At 39.6% G+C, this 16806-nt stretch overlaps 1 protein-coding gene across 7 annotated transcripts in view; it reads left to right on the top strand.

The window, feature by feature from the left end:
* LOC121301861 (protein TANC2-like) overlaps positions 1-16806 on the top strand; it is a 159838-nt gene that overhangs the window by 31438 nt on the left and 111594 nt on the right. For 6 of the 7 annotated variants that reach the window (XM_041231524.1, XM_041231527.1, XM_041231528.1 and 3 more), the window contains one exon: positions 13717-13816. In XM_041231524.1, the coding sequence (XP_041087458.1) occupies positions 13750-13816 (67 nt within the window). In that variant the 5' untranslated portion in view covers positions 13717-13749. Of the gene's footprint in view, positions 1-11144; positions 11245-13716; positions 13817-16806 lie in introns of those variants that run through there. The other variant, XM_041231525.1, reaches the window with a different exon arrangement.

The raw sequence follows: 16806 nt of genomic DNA on the forward strand, positions 1-16806 counted from the left end.
CTCTGGCACTCTGCTGTACAAGAGAAGGCTTTTTTCATATTTGCAGTTTTAAAACCACCTCTCTTTTAAAAACAATAATATGTTTAATGAATTTGCCCGGTTTTGTTATTGCCTATCGTTCTTAAAATAAACCTTTGATCGTTTCATGTTACTGTGTCTTTCATAGTAAGTGTGACCTTCAGCATCTGAATAGTAGAGGACCTTGTCTTAGCAAAGGTACGGTAATATAAACCAACTAAAAATTTGGCCCATGTGAGAGTTTCCAAAAACAAAATTTTCCAGATACATTAGTATGTACATTTTCACTTTTAAAGAATATGGAAAATCATATGCAGGAATGAGGAAATTGATACTGTCCCCTACCCCCTTTTAAAAATAATTTTCTATGAGTGCACCTTAATCCTCCTTCACCACCTTCAATCCTGGGCCTCTCTGCATTGTGTGGTTGTCTATTTTGTGATGTCTGCTGCCTGCTACTGTAGATTTGTGATCACTAAACTAATTTCACTAGTGACCAGAGCTAGTTATACAACTTTGAGGTAAAATAAAAGTAAACAGCTTTTATGTATACTGTACATCTGACATTATTTCAGCTGGAACCCATTATTTCAAGTGTGTAGCTATACACATGTACAGATTCAGCTTATGTACCAGTACTGTCAATGAAACGTCCTATTCATTGAATTATAGGATGATTTTTTCTTTAGGCTAGTGTTTGTCATTTTGTAATAACTGCAATTGTGAGATGTATGCATTATCCTTATTTTTTATATCACCTTTTTATTAAAATACAACAAAAATTAAAATAAAGAGCCATGCGCTGTAATTAGTTTAGTAGCGACTCATGGAAGTGATGTAGTTTCAGCTCACAGCTGGCCTGTGATTACAGTGTTTCGAAGCTCTTCGCTAAGACAGATTTAGATTAGTGCTACTCTGTACATTACTGCTGCCCCAGACAGCCCTGCTTGTGACTGATGTAGGTATTTAAAACCAGAGAACCAGATGTGGTGTCTTTAGTAAGATGCAGCACTAAGGAACTTGCCAGCCAATATACGTTACTGTAGCCTGTACAGTTCATAAATAAAAATAATAAACCAGACAAAGTAAAATGCATACAAGTTTTTATATTATATTTGACTTTTTTACAGTCTTGATCTCTCCTGGAATGTTTCACATCATGTGGTCTATCGTAGAAAATAATGGGCAACATTCTCAAAGCTATTTAGTCTAATCATTTGCACAATTTTTTGAAAAAGGAGAAACACACCCAGTAAATTTACCAACCAAGAAATAAACAACCAGAACTTTTAATTCAGGGGCTTGAATGAAGCATTCTGTTTTCTTATATGTTTTAGCTATATCATTGGTGTTTTTTCCTCCCATTCAGAAAAAAAAATTGTGCTAATGAGTAAATAGCTTTGAAAATCTAGCTCAGTGTTGCATAAAAGTCAACCCAGGCTGGATCAATAAAGACTATGTCAACCTAACCATGCAGTCATTTTCCTTAGCTGTAAACAGATGACTAGGTTTTGTTAATTTTGACAGAAAGGTGTTCAAGCATTTTGAAAACATTTGTACGTGTTAGCCTGGCAAACCTCCAGATGGACTAGTCTGCTCTTGACCAGTAGGGGTCGCTAAAGCGCAATGAGGCATACTATCCCCAGCTAGCTTTCCAACCCCCTGTGACATAGCCTGCCACAATATAGTTCAAGTCTACAATTTAAATAACAGGTAGATGCCAGTTAAAAATGCTCAGAAAAAGAAGCAGCCTGGCGATGGCAGTAACAGGTTAACTAGGTGGGCCACATGGGACTGGAGGTTTATATAATACTGTATGTGGCAGTGGGGGTTCTGAACTTTATGGTTTCCAAACCCCTAAACCTATGTGTCAAGTGGTGAGAATTATGTGAAGTATGTTTTGGGTTGATTGGTATGAGGTTCAAGTGACTTGGCCTCTATTTATTACTGCCTGATTGCATCAGAATCAGGGCCTAACCCAGAGACGTACTGACGTACTGAGGCTTGGGCTTGGCTGCCAAATTTTTGTATATAAAAAAAGTTGTGTTTTTTTTTTTCTAAGCCCTTTGTGATATTGTTTCTCATGTACATGGATTGCACATTGACACTCTGATTTGAACAATATAACAATTATGAACAAATATGAACAATTCTCACACACACGTTACATACTGTAAGATTGTTTTTTGGTATATTAGAAGGTCTGCATACTTAAGCCATGTTCCCAAGCCAGTGTTCAACAAACCTGGACTCAATTACAATTGAATTTGTGTCATTTGTAATTATAATTCACAATGTATTTGTAATTGGAGTTGAACCTTGGCACGCCTGCGTAATTGTGTTTGTAATTGTAATTACCATAGACTTAAGCAATGCCAGTTCAATTACACACATTTACAAGCTTAATCGTTCACAGTTCCATGTTGTGTTTCACATTGAGCGATCTGCCGATCTAAAACAAACAATAGCAAGCGATGATTTACTATCTTAATATATATATATATATAAATTATATATATATATATATATATATATATTTATATATATATAAGATTATATATCTATATATATATTACGTGGGGAAGCACCCCATTACAAGTATGTTTCTGTATTTGTACCTGTGACTGCTGCTTGATAAAATAAACAGAGAAAACATGTTAAGGGTTAAGGGCAGCTTCAGTCCTCACTGCACCATGACCGTTCGCACTGCTTGCGATGCAGCGTGCAGCACTGAAGCAACCAATGAGGAACAACTTTCCTTGACCTTCAGTAAACAATGGCGGAAGAAAAGAGAATTCTTGCAGTATCAAAATACCCAGAGCTGTACAATAAAGGACACAAAAATGATAGAGACACAGCAGTGAGGAAGAACATCTAGCAGTCCATTTCTAGAGAACTGGATATAGCTGGTGTGTATGATTCATTTACCTTTACCGAAATAAGTATTCTGAAAAGCTATTCTACATGTTTATTAGCTGTGTAAACAAGACGAATAAGTGTGATTTTTTTTTTTTTTTTCCTTTTTCTACCGATACAATCAATTTCCCATTGCACATGTCTGGTGCCACTGCTGTGAAAGGTAGTGTCGCAGCAAAAGTACCATTTTATCGCAGGACAAATCGCACCACGACTGGTGTGTGGAGATCTTTAGTGTAACGACAGTAAAAGTTGTTAAGCCTTTCCCATGAAAGTACAAGGCATTCCTCATTTATCTTTTTTGTCCTGAGGGCCTAAATAATGCACACAGCCTGTCTTTCTGAATGTTTTTCCAGTCTGCGATGTACATTTTTTTTCCCAGCTTAATGGGACAAAACGTTCAGGAAAATGAATTTATTTTGGTCAAGGCCCCCGTTGATTTAAAGACACGGGACATCAAGTATAGCACCAATGCCTTTGTAAAGCTCAAAGTACATTACTAAACATATAGCATAGATGTATGTTAGGATAACAGAGCCATATGGTGGGGTAATTAGCACATCAACCAGTTTAGAGAGAAACAGGGATGGAGTTTGCATTATAATATGTTAAACAAAGTAAACCCCACAGCAATGGGAATGCAAGTGTTTGGACTATGCTTGGTTTACACTGTTCCCTGAAGTCTCGATACCTTCGCTGTGTTTTTCATTTTTATTGGAAACACATGCCACGACCATGGCGCCAGGCATCCGAAGGACAGCTTACAGTATCAAATTACAGAGCTACAGAAAATATATAGCGCACACATATTGACATTTTCAAAAAACTCCAGGGCACACCACCATAGAGCGGGCTGGAAACATGGAATTAATGTACAGAAAAGATATTGCCTGGAGACTGAGATGTAAATGTCTGCTAATGTAAAATATATGTGTACAGCATATGTGCATGAAATAAAATACTGAATAACAACAGCAGTGAAACATCTGCAAAATCAAAAGTCTGACCATGATGTTAAATTGAAAAAGCCCCGAACCCCCTGCATTTAATGTTTTAATACTTTGGGGTGTAATTTGTGGACAAATGGCTTTATCATTTCCTATCCCATGTATTTAGCCATTATGTAGTTCACCAAAATGGCATTGGAAACCAACGTCCATTTTACAATATGCTTTTTTTTTTTTTTTAAATATAAATTTAGTCGTCGCAAATGGTTTATACCCTCGGTTTTCTCCCCAATTTGGAATGCCCAGTTGTTATTTTTATCCCGGTTCACCGCTGCGACCCCCCCCCCCCCCCCCCCCCCCCCCCCCCCCCCGGCGACTCGGGAAACGGAGGCTGAAACACGCGTCCTCCGAAAACGTTTTCGTGCCAATCCAGCATTTATCACACTGCGGATCCACAGCGAAGCAGTCAGACCTATAGTGCCGGAGGACAACACAGATCTGAATGGTTCCACTGCAGACCCGCAGGCACCCTATCAGCCACAGGGAGCACTGGTGTGCGGTGAACCGTGGATTGCCCTGCTGACCTAAGCCCTTGCAGTATTAAAAATGTGTAATGTTGATACCCTGGTTGACTTTATCAGAGTGCCATCCTGTGTGCATGCAATGAGTGGATGAGAAGGAGCGATCAGTGTTTCAGAAAGCAAAGCAATACTACAGCTGTAGTAACAATGTCAACAATCATATTCAAAAAATATATTTAATAGAGACACTTTTCCAGGATCCCAGTGACTTGGAAGGGTGCGTTGCCTAATAAGTGCTGCCACTGTGTCAGACAGCTCACTGTGCATCGCCTCAGTTACACAGATGTGTTGAATGGCTGTCGAACAGAAGAATGCTCATCTCCCAACCCTATAAAGAGCCACAACAGCACATCTGTACATATATTTACATGCATTAAGTGCATAGATACACATCCACTCGATATGAGAAAAAATATATTTTATAAAAAACCAATATTGTTTTGGTATTTATTTAAACGTGAAATTTAGTAAAGGTTAAAGAGCAACTAGCTGGGTTCTGAAAAATATAGTGTTACTTGTCCCCCTGTGTTGCTATAACTGTTTAAGTGATGTACCTGTAATAGCTCTTTTCACTGTTAACATGCTGACAACTTCTTACACTTAAAGCTGTTTCAAAGTGCTTATCAAATTGTCCGCTCTGGTGCACTGGGGTTTGAGTTCTGTCCTCTAAATCACTGCAGGAGGAGCAATTAAAAAAAAAAAAAAACATAACAAGTGCTCTGGCTTTTCAGTTCCGTACCACATCATGGATCATTGTTGCTGTGTTACCTGTTTGACAATATGGGCAATAACCCTGACACTATCAGTGCACTAGAACGGCCATTTTGAAAAGAGCTTTGAAACAGACTTTAAAGTTAAAGTGGAAAACGTTGTCAGGATGTTAACAATGAACAGAAAAATGACTGGCACGTTATTTAAACAGTTGTAGCAACGCTTGGTGACGTGGAACGCAATTTTTAACTGATTTATAATGTGCCATTATTGATTTTATTACAGTACTTTTAAAAAAAATGTTGCCACTACAACCATGTTGCTTACCTGTGCTGTAGAAAGTGCGGATTGGATCTGCTCAGGAGAAGTCAGTGACATCCTGGGATTGCAGTAAACTGGGATATTGCTTACACTGACCGGGTCACGACCTTATTAATCCAATACAGCAACAACGGGACAACCGAGAGCAGCAGGGATACACAGGCTGCCATCCTACCACCACCCTGCGGGCTCCCGTTCTCACTGCCTCCCACCGCACCAGACAGGGCCTCAAGCCTCGAGATTGAGCCCAGCTGAGGTGACGCTTTCTGGGCTTGCACCTGAGGGGAGTCTCTAGGCTGAAAAAATGTGCTGTTTATTCAGCATCTATTCAGTCTAAGCTGAAAATAGTTCAGAGCATGAGGCTTTTAACTCTTTTCTTTAGGGACCAATTTGTTAAGTTCTGCCGTTTTAGAAGGAAATATGAATATTCTTATCATATGAACATAAGGTCTTGCCTGTATATTATTTCCATTTTTCCTTATCCCCTTGTCAGTCAATTGATCTTTCAGTCTGACTGTGGCTGCCTCTGCGGAAAAATAATTTACATCTCTGCTCTTACCGGTTAAAACATTCAGCATTTAAAAGTAACCTTACAGAAAGATGTTATTGCCTGAATTTAGGTGCGTTTTAATACTGAAAGAGACTAAAAAATGGGCATTCATATTCCATAATAAATAAATGATACAATATCACCAGTACTGTATCACACTCATCTTTTTCAATGAGAACAGGCACAGCAAATTACAAATTACAAATCAGTCCGGTTTTCATTCTCTTGCTGCCAGTTAGTGACATTTCTGTGACTGCTGTGGAGCCCCTCATCTGGCTGATCGCATTGGTTAGCATGGAGACCCTACATTTTACTGTATTTTTTGGTTGACCTTCTCCCTTTGTACTGGAGCTGTCCACTGGGACTGTTCTGTAAAGAAGCAATTAAACCATCCTGAGTAATTGAAATAGCCAGGGGGTTGGGTGGGCTTTGCTCCTTGACTGTTCAGGCTTTTCAACCCGCACCTCAATGCATTCTGGTACACCTGTCACAGGGACCTTTCACAGCAGGACTACATTTACCAGAATGCATCGGGTGTTAGTTGAAAATCCCCAGCTGTCCCAAGCTGTTTTACTATACATGGGGCCATATGGTAACCCTAAGTAAATAGCCTTGAAAACGCGTGTTATGAATGAAAGATGATCGACTCTTTGAGCTGCAGAGGATTATTTAAAAAAAAAAAAAAAGTCCTTTTTTACATTTTTTAAAACTCCATCTTAAATTGTTGCCTTCTACAGCATCTTATTTCCATAAATGAATATTTGAGTTTCTGAATATTTTAACCCCCTACTGAGTAATACTCTAGGATTAATGTTTAAAGGAGATGGATTTGTTGCTTTGAATCTCAGTTTAAAATGGGTTATAAGATTTTAGTTTATCTGCTTTACAGGGCAGCTGCCATTCTGATTAGAATCTGCTGAGAGCACCCAAGAGGTTCACAATCATAATTAATTTGCAGTTTCATGTTTGTATTCAAACTGGGTTTCAAATGTAGCCAATTATTTTCTTACTTTTTTTTTAATCGTTCTACAAGATAATAATTGGAATGAATCCGCTTTGGTTTACTTAAAATGACTGTGAAATAAAAACTAATTGTACTAGACAAATGCTTCTTGTTAAATACAATGATTTAATGATTTTAAAATCTGATTTTAGAAATGACAAAACACAGTACTCATTGATTAGAAATACGCTTTGAACAGCAGCATTTGATTTGGGTGCAGTGCTGTATTGCAGTGGGCAGACTTATTTGTCATCTGGCCTGTGCCAGCCAGACAAACGTCTTTTTTTTTTTTTTTCCCCACTCAATTGATAAGAGATACGTTCTATTCTGCAGCCGCAAACCGAAACGTGAATAGCTGCCTGTGGCACGGTCCTGTAAATGAACAAGAAAGAAGTAAAGCAGTAAGCAAGTTTTAAAAGGGATTCTGTGGATAAAGCACCACTGAGTCAGTGTTAACCTGGAAGTAATGTCTTTACTCTGATGAAAACCGGATTTCGTTGCTGTAATCTGGAGGTATTGATTGATAAATAACGCAGTCTGACTTTCGGGAGGTCGGTTTTTCTTCTTTTTATTGAAGAGGACTAGAATTCAGACAGGGCTATAGGCTTTATATCGCCATGTCTTGACTCTGTTTTGCTTGTTGTTGAATTAATGTGTGATTTTTACTCAATTTTTTAATATACAGGTAAGTATTTTGTTGTGATGAATTCCTGGAGATCTGTGGAATAGATTTCAATTTGACGCATACAGTGTATGTAGGGTTGCCATCTCCTGAGGTACAAAAAAACTAAGAACCTCAAAACTCTCTTTAAAAATAAAATCCTATATTCATTGAAAAGGAAACATTGATCAATTACTACGATAGTATTACCAACCAAGTATTATTGTGTGTCTATTGCAGTAGTATAGTTGTGTCCTGTTTTATCTAATTTGTGCTCAATTCATGGTACTGGTATTTAGTGTCTTGGGAAGGCATGCTGAATTCCTGGGACACCTTCCTCAAAACATGGACGATTCAGGGAGAACAGGTGCCCTAAGTTTATGTTCTGTTGGATGTCTCTAATAAATGTTTGCACATGCTACTAGTTTACTGCTAGTATTGTTTAACCCATGTAGCTTTGTTTGTGCCCCTGTTGTGTCACAGTGGTGTTTTCAAACCAGGTCTGGTCATTAAGGTGCGTCATCTTGCTGACCTTTGGATGACTGATAGTGACTGACAAAAATATGAAAATATGAAACTGCAGTATGTTTTGTAATAATGGTGAACATTTCCAATCTTCTCTCACTCTGTCTCTCTCTGTCTCTCTCTGTATCCTCTCTCACTGTCTCACTCTCTCTGTCTTCTCTCACTGTCTCTGTCTCTCTCTCTCTCGCGCGCTCTGTCTGTCTCTCTCGCTGTCTCTCTCACTCACTCTCTGTCTCCTCTCTATCTGTCTCTTTCTCTGTCTGTCTCCTCTCTCTCTCTCTCTCTCTCTCTCGCTGTCTCTGCTCTCTCTCTCTCTCTCTCTCTCTCTCTCGCTCGCTCTCTCTCCCCCCCCCCCCCCACCTGCTCTCAATCCCTCTTCCTCTTTTCTGTGACCGGAGATTCAGAAGATCGCTAGACTGGGGATTCAGATGATTTGGGATGTGCTTTACAGTTTATTAACCCGAAACGTAAAATATGCTCCCTTGTGATGGCCATTAAAATAAAAACTTTAATTGTTTTATGACCAAGGCTAAACCATCATTGTTATTTTTTTAAAGTGTAATGTTTACTTTTGCCTGCCTTTTTTTTTTTTGTACATGTTTTGGTACTGGTACATGTTTTGTTACTGGTTTGTGATACAGTACATATTTTCAATCAAGTATTTCTAGAGTATTAATATTTGAATCTGAAGAAAATACTATATATGTTTAATATGCTTGTAAAATATGTTGTTGTCATTGGGGTGCTAAAAATACCTTGTGACTTACTTGGTGAAAGGCAGTATAAAATGTATTTTGTTAAACTGTTTAGCATGAATCAGTCTGGTGACCTTCTCGCACTAATCGTATCTGCAGCCTCTGTCTGTGCTGCACTGTTCATAGCCCACAGGAAAGCTGAGAGACTCATTACTATAAGTAATCAAAATATCTGTCTAATAATCATCAGTGATGTCGGCATGTTTGGTATGAGACTCCTCAGTGTTCTCGGCAATCAGAGCTAGTCTTTACCACTGATTTTAATTAGTTCCCTTCTCAATTAACCCCCCCCCCCCCCATATCCATGTGTGCGAAGGTACTGCAGTGACATTGTGCACTGCAAGGGACGACATGGTAATTGCACCGGGCTTCAGAGAGAGAGACAGCAAGAGTAGGGAGTAGATCGTCTTGTTAACTCCCATTAATTTTATTTGCTTTTTCAGAGTCCTTATCTAGCCTGTGTGCGGCTGATTAGTGATTTAAGACCAACATTAAAGACCTAACGCTTCTCCGTCCCAAATCCCTGATAGCTGGTATCTGATAGCCCTTCAAGCTGGCGTCATGTGAGCGCTGAGATCATGCTCTAATGATGTTAGCAGGGGAGATGGGCCTGGGATCTCTCAATGGCTGGCAGCGTGAAAGAGCACTTTCTTTCTGACGGTCACGAAGCGAGTGTAACGTGTCCACTTGCATACTGTACCTCACCACTCGCCCCCCTGTGCCTCTCCCAGTGGGAAGTCCACATGTAGACTGGTCAGCGTTTTCCTTCCAGAGTTTTGTATCACAGTGTAGTACAGTTGTTGTGTTTGCTGCGTGCACCAGGTGGCAGTAGAGACGTAATGGACCTTTGCGATACAGTTGTAATTTTGTGTCAAGGTGGCATTTTCTCTTCTTTGTGGTGGTGCAGTGCCATTTTACTGTAAAATGAACGTACAATAAGAAGAAACTAAATCCTTTAGTCTAAAACACAATGCCAGCAATACTATGGTAACGTAAACCTTTCCTCCACCAATCAGGACGCTGCATTGCAGGGCACGACCACACAGTAGTTGACCAGAGAATCTTCAGAGGAGATGTCTAGCTTAAAAAGAAAATTGGTAGGGAAACAAAACCATTGAAAAGGTAAATAAACCTGTACTCTGAGTTAAAGTTTTCAAAATAACAATAACGGTACTGTTTACAAATTGCAATAAACACACTGCTATCATAACACAAGAATATTCCTTAGAAGTATAAATTCCAAGGCTTTAGTACTTGGCACTAAATAACTGTATAATATTTTTAAATTTTTTTTTAGTGTTGGGTTTACCTGCTAGGGCACATTGTCCAGCAGACCTGTCAGTAACTCGCTTTAATCAGTCCTGTCAATCCACATTGCCTAGCAGAACCTTATCAACCTAGTCGATAACTAGGTTGTACCTGTCAATGCACATCGGCAATCTGTAAATTAACCATGATCCATCCATAACTTCAGTCACTCCAGTAATCATATCTGTGTTGTGAAAGTTGATGTGACTGCTGCAGCAAGACGCTTCTATAGATTTATTCAGTAATTGTGTCTTCCTGTGCCTGTCGGTGCACATTACCTAGCAGAGTGGCAGCACGCACTGCCGACCGTTTAGCGTGACACAGGTCTGTGCTGCATGCCGCTCAACACCGTGTAGTAGAGGTCAGTGCACATTTTCAGGCAGAGCATCAGTAACAGAGCTATTGTATGCACTACAATAAAAAAAAAAAAATTCTAAATAAATAAAAATGCAGCTGAAATATCTCATGGCAGAGGATTGCAGCGCTGTACAGAAGCAATCTCTGACCATACCCAGCTTTAACTTTGTGTAAGGAGTTACCGGCTGCTGCCGCTGCTCCTGCTGCTCTGTGTTTGTTGCCACGTAATGTATCTCCGGCTGTGAGGGAGCTGCGTATTTAGTTCCACGCAGCTGCAACGGTAGCCAGAAAGCTTCTTGATACAGTACAGTTGGGGGGGGGGGGGGGGGGGGGGTGTCTTGTATTTAGGATTTTGGGTGGGGGGCATTCTGTGGTGAGTGGAAAAAGGAGAGAAGCTAGTCAAAACCTCCTCCGTCAGCTAAACAGGGGACCAGCAAACCTGTAAGGCAGCTGAGTCATAGCAGTTTAACATGGAACATCTGTTAGTCCTTCTCATAACACAAAGAGCTTAGTGCGTCTGGGGGGAGGCAAGAGAGGCAATGTATGCAAAAAGCAGAACGAAAAGCATGGGATAGCACTGGGATATTTCAGGTACCGTATGCCTATATCTTTTTCTGCCGACTGTCTCGAGCTGTCTGTTATCAAAGCCTCTCATTGTTTTTTTGCAGCAAACCTTTTTTTTTTTTTTTTTTTTTTTTTTTTTTTTTTTGGATTATGGAGGAACTGGCCAGTACATCAGAGCGCACCAGTACATGGTAATTAGAAGCTCTCAAGCTGTTCTGTGTTGACATTCCATGCAGAGCTGGTTCCTTTGCATTCCATAGATTTTATATAGTGGTTGTTTTGAGGCCTTGTAAAGAGGTCAAGGCTATGTTTTGGTTTTCTTTTTTGAATGCGCTTGCAGTATTCTTTTTCAGGGGAAGGTTTTTGACACTTACGGAGAAGGAGTGCAATATAGATTTAAGATAAGCAGTTTATCTGTGCAGTGGAAGGGCAGCAGTTGTAAAGATTTGGCAGTAAGGTTTAGCATGCTAATGGTACCATAAATATGCAGCCAATGTACTGTAGCTGGTACCTAATTGGCGACATTGCTTTTCCTCCATAGTGTTTGGTTTTTGACAATGTGTCTTGCATTTTATTTTATTGCCTTTATTAAAAAGAAGGAATCATTTGACCTGTTTTACAGTATTGCCTAGCTACCGGCTGTCCCGCAGCTGATTGCACGGGAATCGTTTAGAGTACGTTCAGCTACGCGCTTCTTCCAAGATGGCCGACTTCCTGTTTCCGCCCACCGTCGAGTCGACCTGCCTATGGGGAAATATACTACCAACCTTACCTAGCGCCCCTTCTGGTTGGGAAGGAGATTTGCAGCTCCGATTCTTTCTTTATCGCACGCTCATATGGCTTTTCCAGTGAATACTAACAAAATGAGTAAGAGCAGGAACCATACCCAGTTCTTACAATGATATTGGATAGCTATTGCAAGTGCTCTATGAAGATGCACAATGTTTATACGGAGTACAGCTGAAAAATGTGGTGTGCATTTAGTTTTGGCAACTGGGTTTCTCAAAATGTTTGTGCTGTTGCATCATGGAACACTTGAGTAAATAAACATATTGCACATTTTTCTATGGTATTTATAATTTACATGCACCATCAGGGTTTTTCTAAACAGGGTTTTACATCACATAAGGTATCTGGAGCTTATTTTTCTGTTAATAAGTATTTAGTTTATATCAGATGCATGATGGCTAAAATAGCAAAAACAATGGAAAATTGTATTTTAATGTGCAGTATATAACGGATCCAAGTGTTCCTTCTATGGGGAAAAGCTTGTATCGTGTAGGTGTCGGACCAGACCAGTCGATCAGAGATCACTTTAATCACATCGTCTGTGCTGAATTGTTCAACCAATCCTCCTGCAGATTGATTATGCCGAACTTTACATGCAGTGCGTTTAAATATGTTTAGCCACATGTGCCTTTGTAAACGAGCTAGTCACAGCTCATATGCCCCCCCCCCCCCAATAAAATTTTAAATGAAAATATTTGGTTTCCCTTTTAAAAATGTTGCTTTTTGTTTGGATGTGTGTGTGTGTGTGTGTGTGTGTGTGTGATTTGATTTTTTTCTTTTGTTGTCATTGTCCTATCACCAGAGCATTTATGCTGCTGTGGTTGTTACCATTGTATCTGACCGGTATTCCTATTTTAAACAAGGGTGAAACACGAACATGTCTAAGTGAGTTTTGATGAGTGAGCACTGTCATTTTGTTCTGGCTATTACTGATGACTACTGAACCGCTTGTTCATAACTGATCAAACCTTTTTATGGACATTGACAATAATCAACGTGCTATGAATTTATCATAGTATGAAAAACTTTGAAGGGATTTTTGCCATGCACATTCCAATTAGGGCTTCCGTTTTTCAGGTTTTATTCATAGTATTTTTGGTGATTATTTTTAGCTTTTCGAGTTTTATGTAAATCGATTTTTTTCGGGGCTTTCATTTTTGATATACTGTATGAAATGAGTGTTTTCGGTTACTTTCCAAAATGCTTGAGCGTTTTTGTTTTGTTTTTTCTGCCAAAATATGTATAGTAGCAACTCAACATTACTTGGGGGGTGTTTTATCGGTTAAAACCGAAAATCAGAAGCCCTAATGATATGCTATTACAGATCTGTCCTGTCCCCTGTCAGTGAGAGAATTTCTAGAATGAGCCCGGCTCTTTTGCATTGTGGTTAAGATGCTCACTTGAGTTGCGCGAGGTCACTGGTTCGTGCCCAGCCTCCATCCTGTTACACATTATTAACAGCGTCCCAAAAATGTGTATTATTCCATATAATTAATATAAAAAATGGGATTGTTCAAATCTCAACAGTAGGATTTAGTTAACGATCTGTTGCATCCTTGACAAGAGTAAGAAAGTTGTTTCTATGCCTTGTTGGAATAATGGTAGCCATGGTGGAAAACATTCCTTAAGGGCCATGCCTGGTTGGTGTATCAGCACAGTTCTGTGCCTCCCTGACTGGCCTCATGTCCTGTTTGTTTCATCTCTCTGCAGAGTTGACGGTAGCTGTCGAGGACCAGTGCTGCCATGTTCCGAAACAGCTTGAAAATGTTGCTCAGCGGCGGCAAATCGAACCGCAAAAACCGAAACAGCGGTGAGTCATGCGGCCTGCTTTTCTTTCTCTCCTCTCTCACTCTCTCTCTCACTCTCTCTCTCACTCTCTCTCTCTGTTGATCAAGAAGAATGTATTTCCAGTGACTACAATAAAAAGCTCTTTCGACATTTCAGACTTTTAAGCAACAAAATATATTTTCTTGCTTCCCCTTTTAAGATTTTAGCTGGTGGCTAAAATCCCAAAGAAACACAGGCTCTGGTGTGCGATGTATAAGATAGCAGAACAGTGTTACAAGGACTCAGCTTGCTAGTATATGCTGTCAGACTTGAAGAGGTATACATGGTCTGGGGGTTAAAGAAAAGGGCTTGTAACCAGGAGGACCCGGGTTCAAATCCCGGCTCACTCACTGACTCGCTGTGTGACCCCGAGCAAGTCACTGAACCTCCTTGTGCTCCGTCTTTCAGGTGAGACGTTGTTGTAAGTGACTCTGCAGCTGATGCATAGTTCACACACCCTAGTCTCTGTAAGTCTTCTAAATAAACTAATAATAATAATAATAATGCACTTGTACACAAAAAGCACCCATGTATGCACTCTGGAAAAGCCACCTGTGCTTAGATGTACATGCATACCTACTCAGTACAACTCTGTTTCAAGTGTGCAAATAGTACATTTCAACAGTGACTTGCCTTTTTAGACAAACCATGGTAACCCTTATGCTATTTTATATAGTAAAAAGCATAGCAAAGTGTAATAAAGCATAGGTAAGCATTGTAAAGAATAGCGAGGTATGGTAAAGCACGGTCTCAAGTTAATACACATGGCAAACTAGGGTAAACTATGGTAAATGCATAGTAAAACTGCAAAGATACTATGCAAAAATACCCTGGCAGACTTTTATAAGGGAAGACTGCTCTCCACCTGTAACCATGTAGAATAAAGAGCAGTGTGTGGGAATGACTGATAGTATGTAGTGAAAGTACACAATTAAAGAAATGCGTTAATAATAGATCTGTTGTTTAACAGCATGCTTTTGACATCAGCCAAGGGCGTAAAGCAGTACAGCAACATAATCATTGTGATGAGGTGAATAAAATCCTAATTTTAGCAGCCGTGGCGTGGGTGTCTTCAAAGTTTCCAAGATTCTTCGGAAGCTATGTACAGCTGATGTAATTCATGAGATTGCGAAATTGTACGCCTTCAATGTATTCGTCCCACAAAAAGTGACTACCGTGCCCAGTTTCGCTCTTACCCAGATCAAACACTGTCACAAGTCGACCGTAACAGCGTTTTTTTTTTATTAATACATGTTGACTTCAGCAAAGCATGCCTGCTCTCTTTTAAATTACTCCCTCTTTAATTGATCCAATTAGATTACAGTGCTACAGTTTTGGTATAATTCAGGGTTAAATAGATATTACTACTTTAAGTAGGCTCGGTATGTGTGTGTGGTGTAAACAAACTCAAAGGTGTTTTCCAGACGTTGGCTTATTATCACACTGAATGTATTGGCGACAGTAGCTGCCCAGCACTGATGTTTTAAGCAGTAAAATTCAAAGTTGAGTGCAACAAGCACATTGCACACATTGTTACCTAATGATGGTTTGCATTCTGTGCAGTTATGTCTATACAGTTAGCCTAATATTTAGTACTGTCATTTTATTTTCTTGATATGTCCGTTTTCAGTTAGCTAGGGGTTCAAACCCTAAACTTAAAATTAAAAACCACCAGCTAAAACAAAGCCCAGGTTGTGCCACAAAAATGTTCTGATCCCATTCTAATAAACCTTGCAACGACACTTGTTAAGCAAAATGCGAAACAAGTGTACTGCTATAGCAGTAGCACAACATACACTAAGGCGCTTAACCAGATAATGAGTCACGTGTGCCGTATATAAGACCTAGATCAGTTAGCAGTTTGTTGGCTGATCGGTGTATAGAAAGTGTGTTTTTCTCCTGTGCTTAATGTTCAGCCAGTGATTACCGTAAAAAACGTAAAAAACAGCGTATAATTCGTATTGGTGTATAAGTGCCCCCCACCCCCCTTTTTGAGACAACAATTTCAGGAAAAAGCCTATAGGTTCCACCGGGATATAAATTGCTCCCCCCTTTTTGTATAAGAAAATAAACTTATACAAAGGTTTTTACAGTACTAAATAATTCGGTTTTAATTCTAGCTTTAATTCATTTCCCTTAATGTTGAGCCTGTGAGCAGTAGTAATGTTTCATGAATACAGGTGATCGGTCTTTGGCAGAACCAGCAACGTAAGCCTTGGGAGATTGCGAGTTCCTGTCCCCTGTGTGCATGAACAAAGATGGGGCTGGATAAGTTGTTCTCTTGGCAGAAGTATGCAGCTCTGACCCTATTCATTTCAGGGTTTATTTTTTTGCCATCTGTGGAAACGCCGTGATTTATCTGTGGATTGGTCTGTGGAGTGGGCCGTGGCCCTGCAGGTAGCCGTGTAATCGTTCCCCTGTGAGCGGTAATGGCTGCTGTTCAAGAGAGGCTGCGAGGACTGGCTGAAGGGAATAGCTGCTGCATTTTAATAAAGACGAATTTGAGGCAGCTGCAGCATTTCCATTGGTATGCTTTGAAAAATATATCATTTTTTTAAAGTAAAAAAAAAAAAAAAAGAATCACTTTAAAGTTGTTGACTTAGATGTTCAGTTTTTAAACTGCAGTAGTTTTGTCTAGAGTCCGCTATTCTTTGAGAAGAAAACAGGCCTTGTTGAGAGTCCAGTTTGTTTACATCACAAGGCAGAACACTCTGTCGCTGTGCTTGCCAAGTACTTCTTAATACTTACAGCGTTAGGAGGTTATGGACAGCTCAGGAAATAAAACCGAAGTTCTAAAAAGGAGGTCCTTTTCCTAATGTATATATTTGTAACACAAACATTTTACCCGAAATTCATAGGCTGTATTTTTAAGATGGCCTTTATGAGGAAACAGTAACAGCTTTATTACCTTTTTAAATGAGGAAAATGTGTGAAATAAAAATAAATGTTCCTTACTCAGATAAGTGTCTTTGG

Source organism: Polyodon spathula, chromosome 28 (assembly GCF_017654505.1).
Source record: "Polyodon spathula isolate WHYD16114869_AA chromosome 28, ASM1765450v1, whole genome shotgun sequence".
NCBI lineage: Eukaryota > Metazoa > Chordata > Actinopteri > Acipenseriformes > Polyodontidae > Polyodon > Polyodon spathula.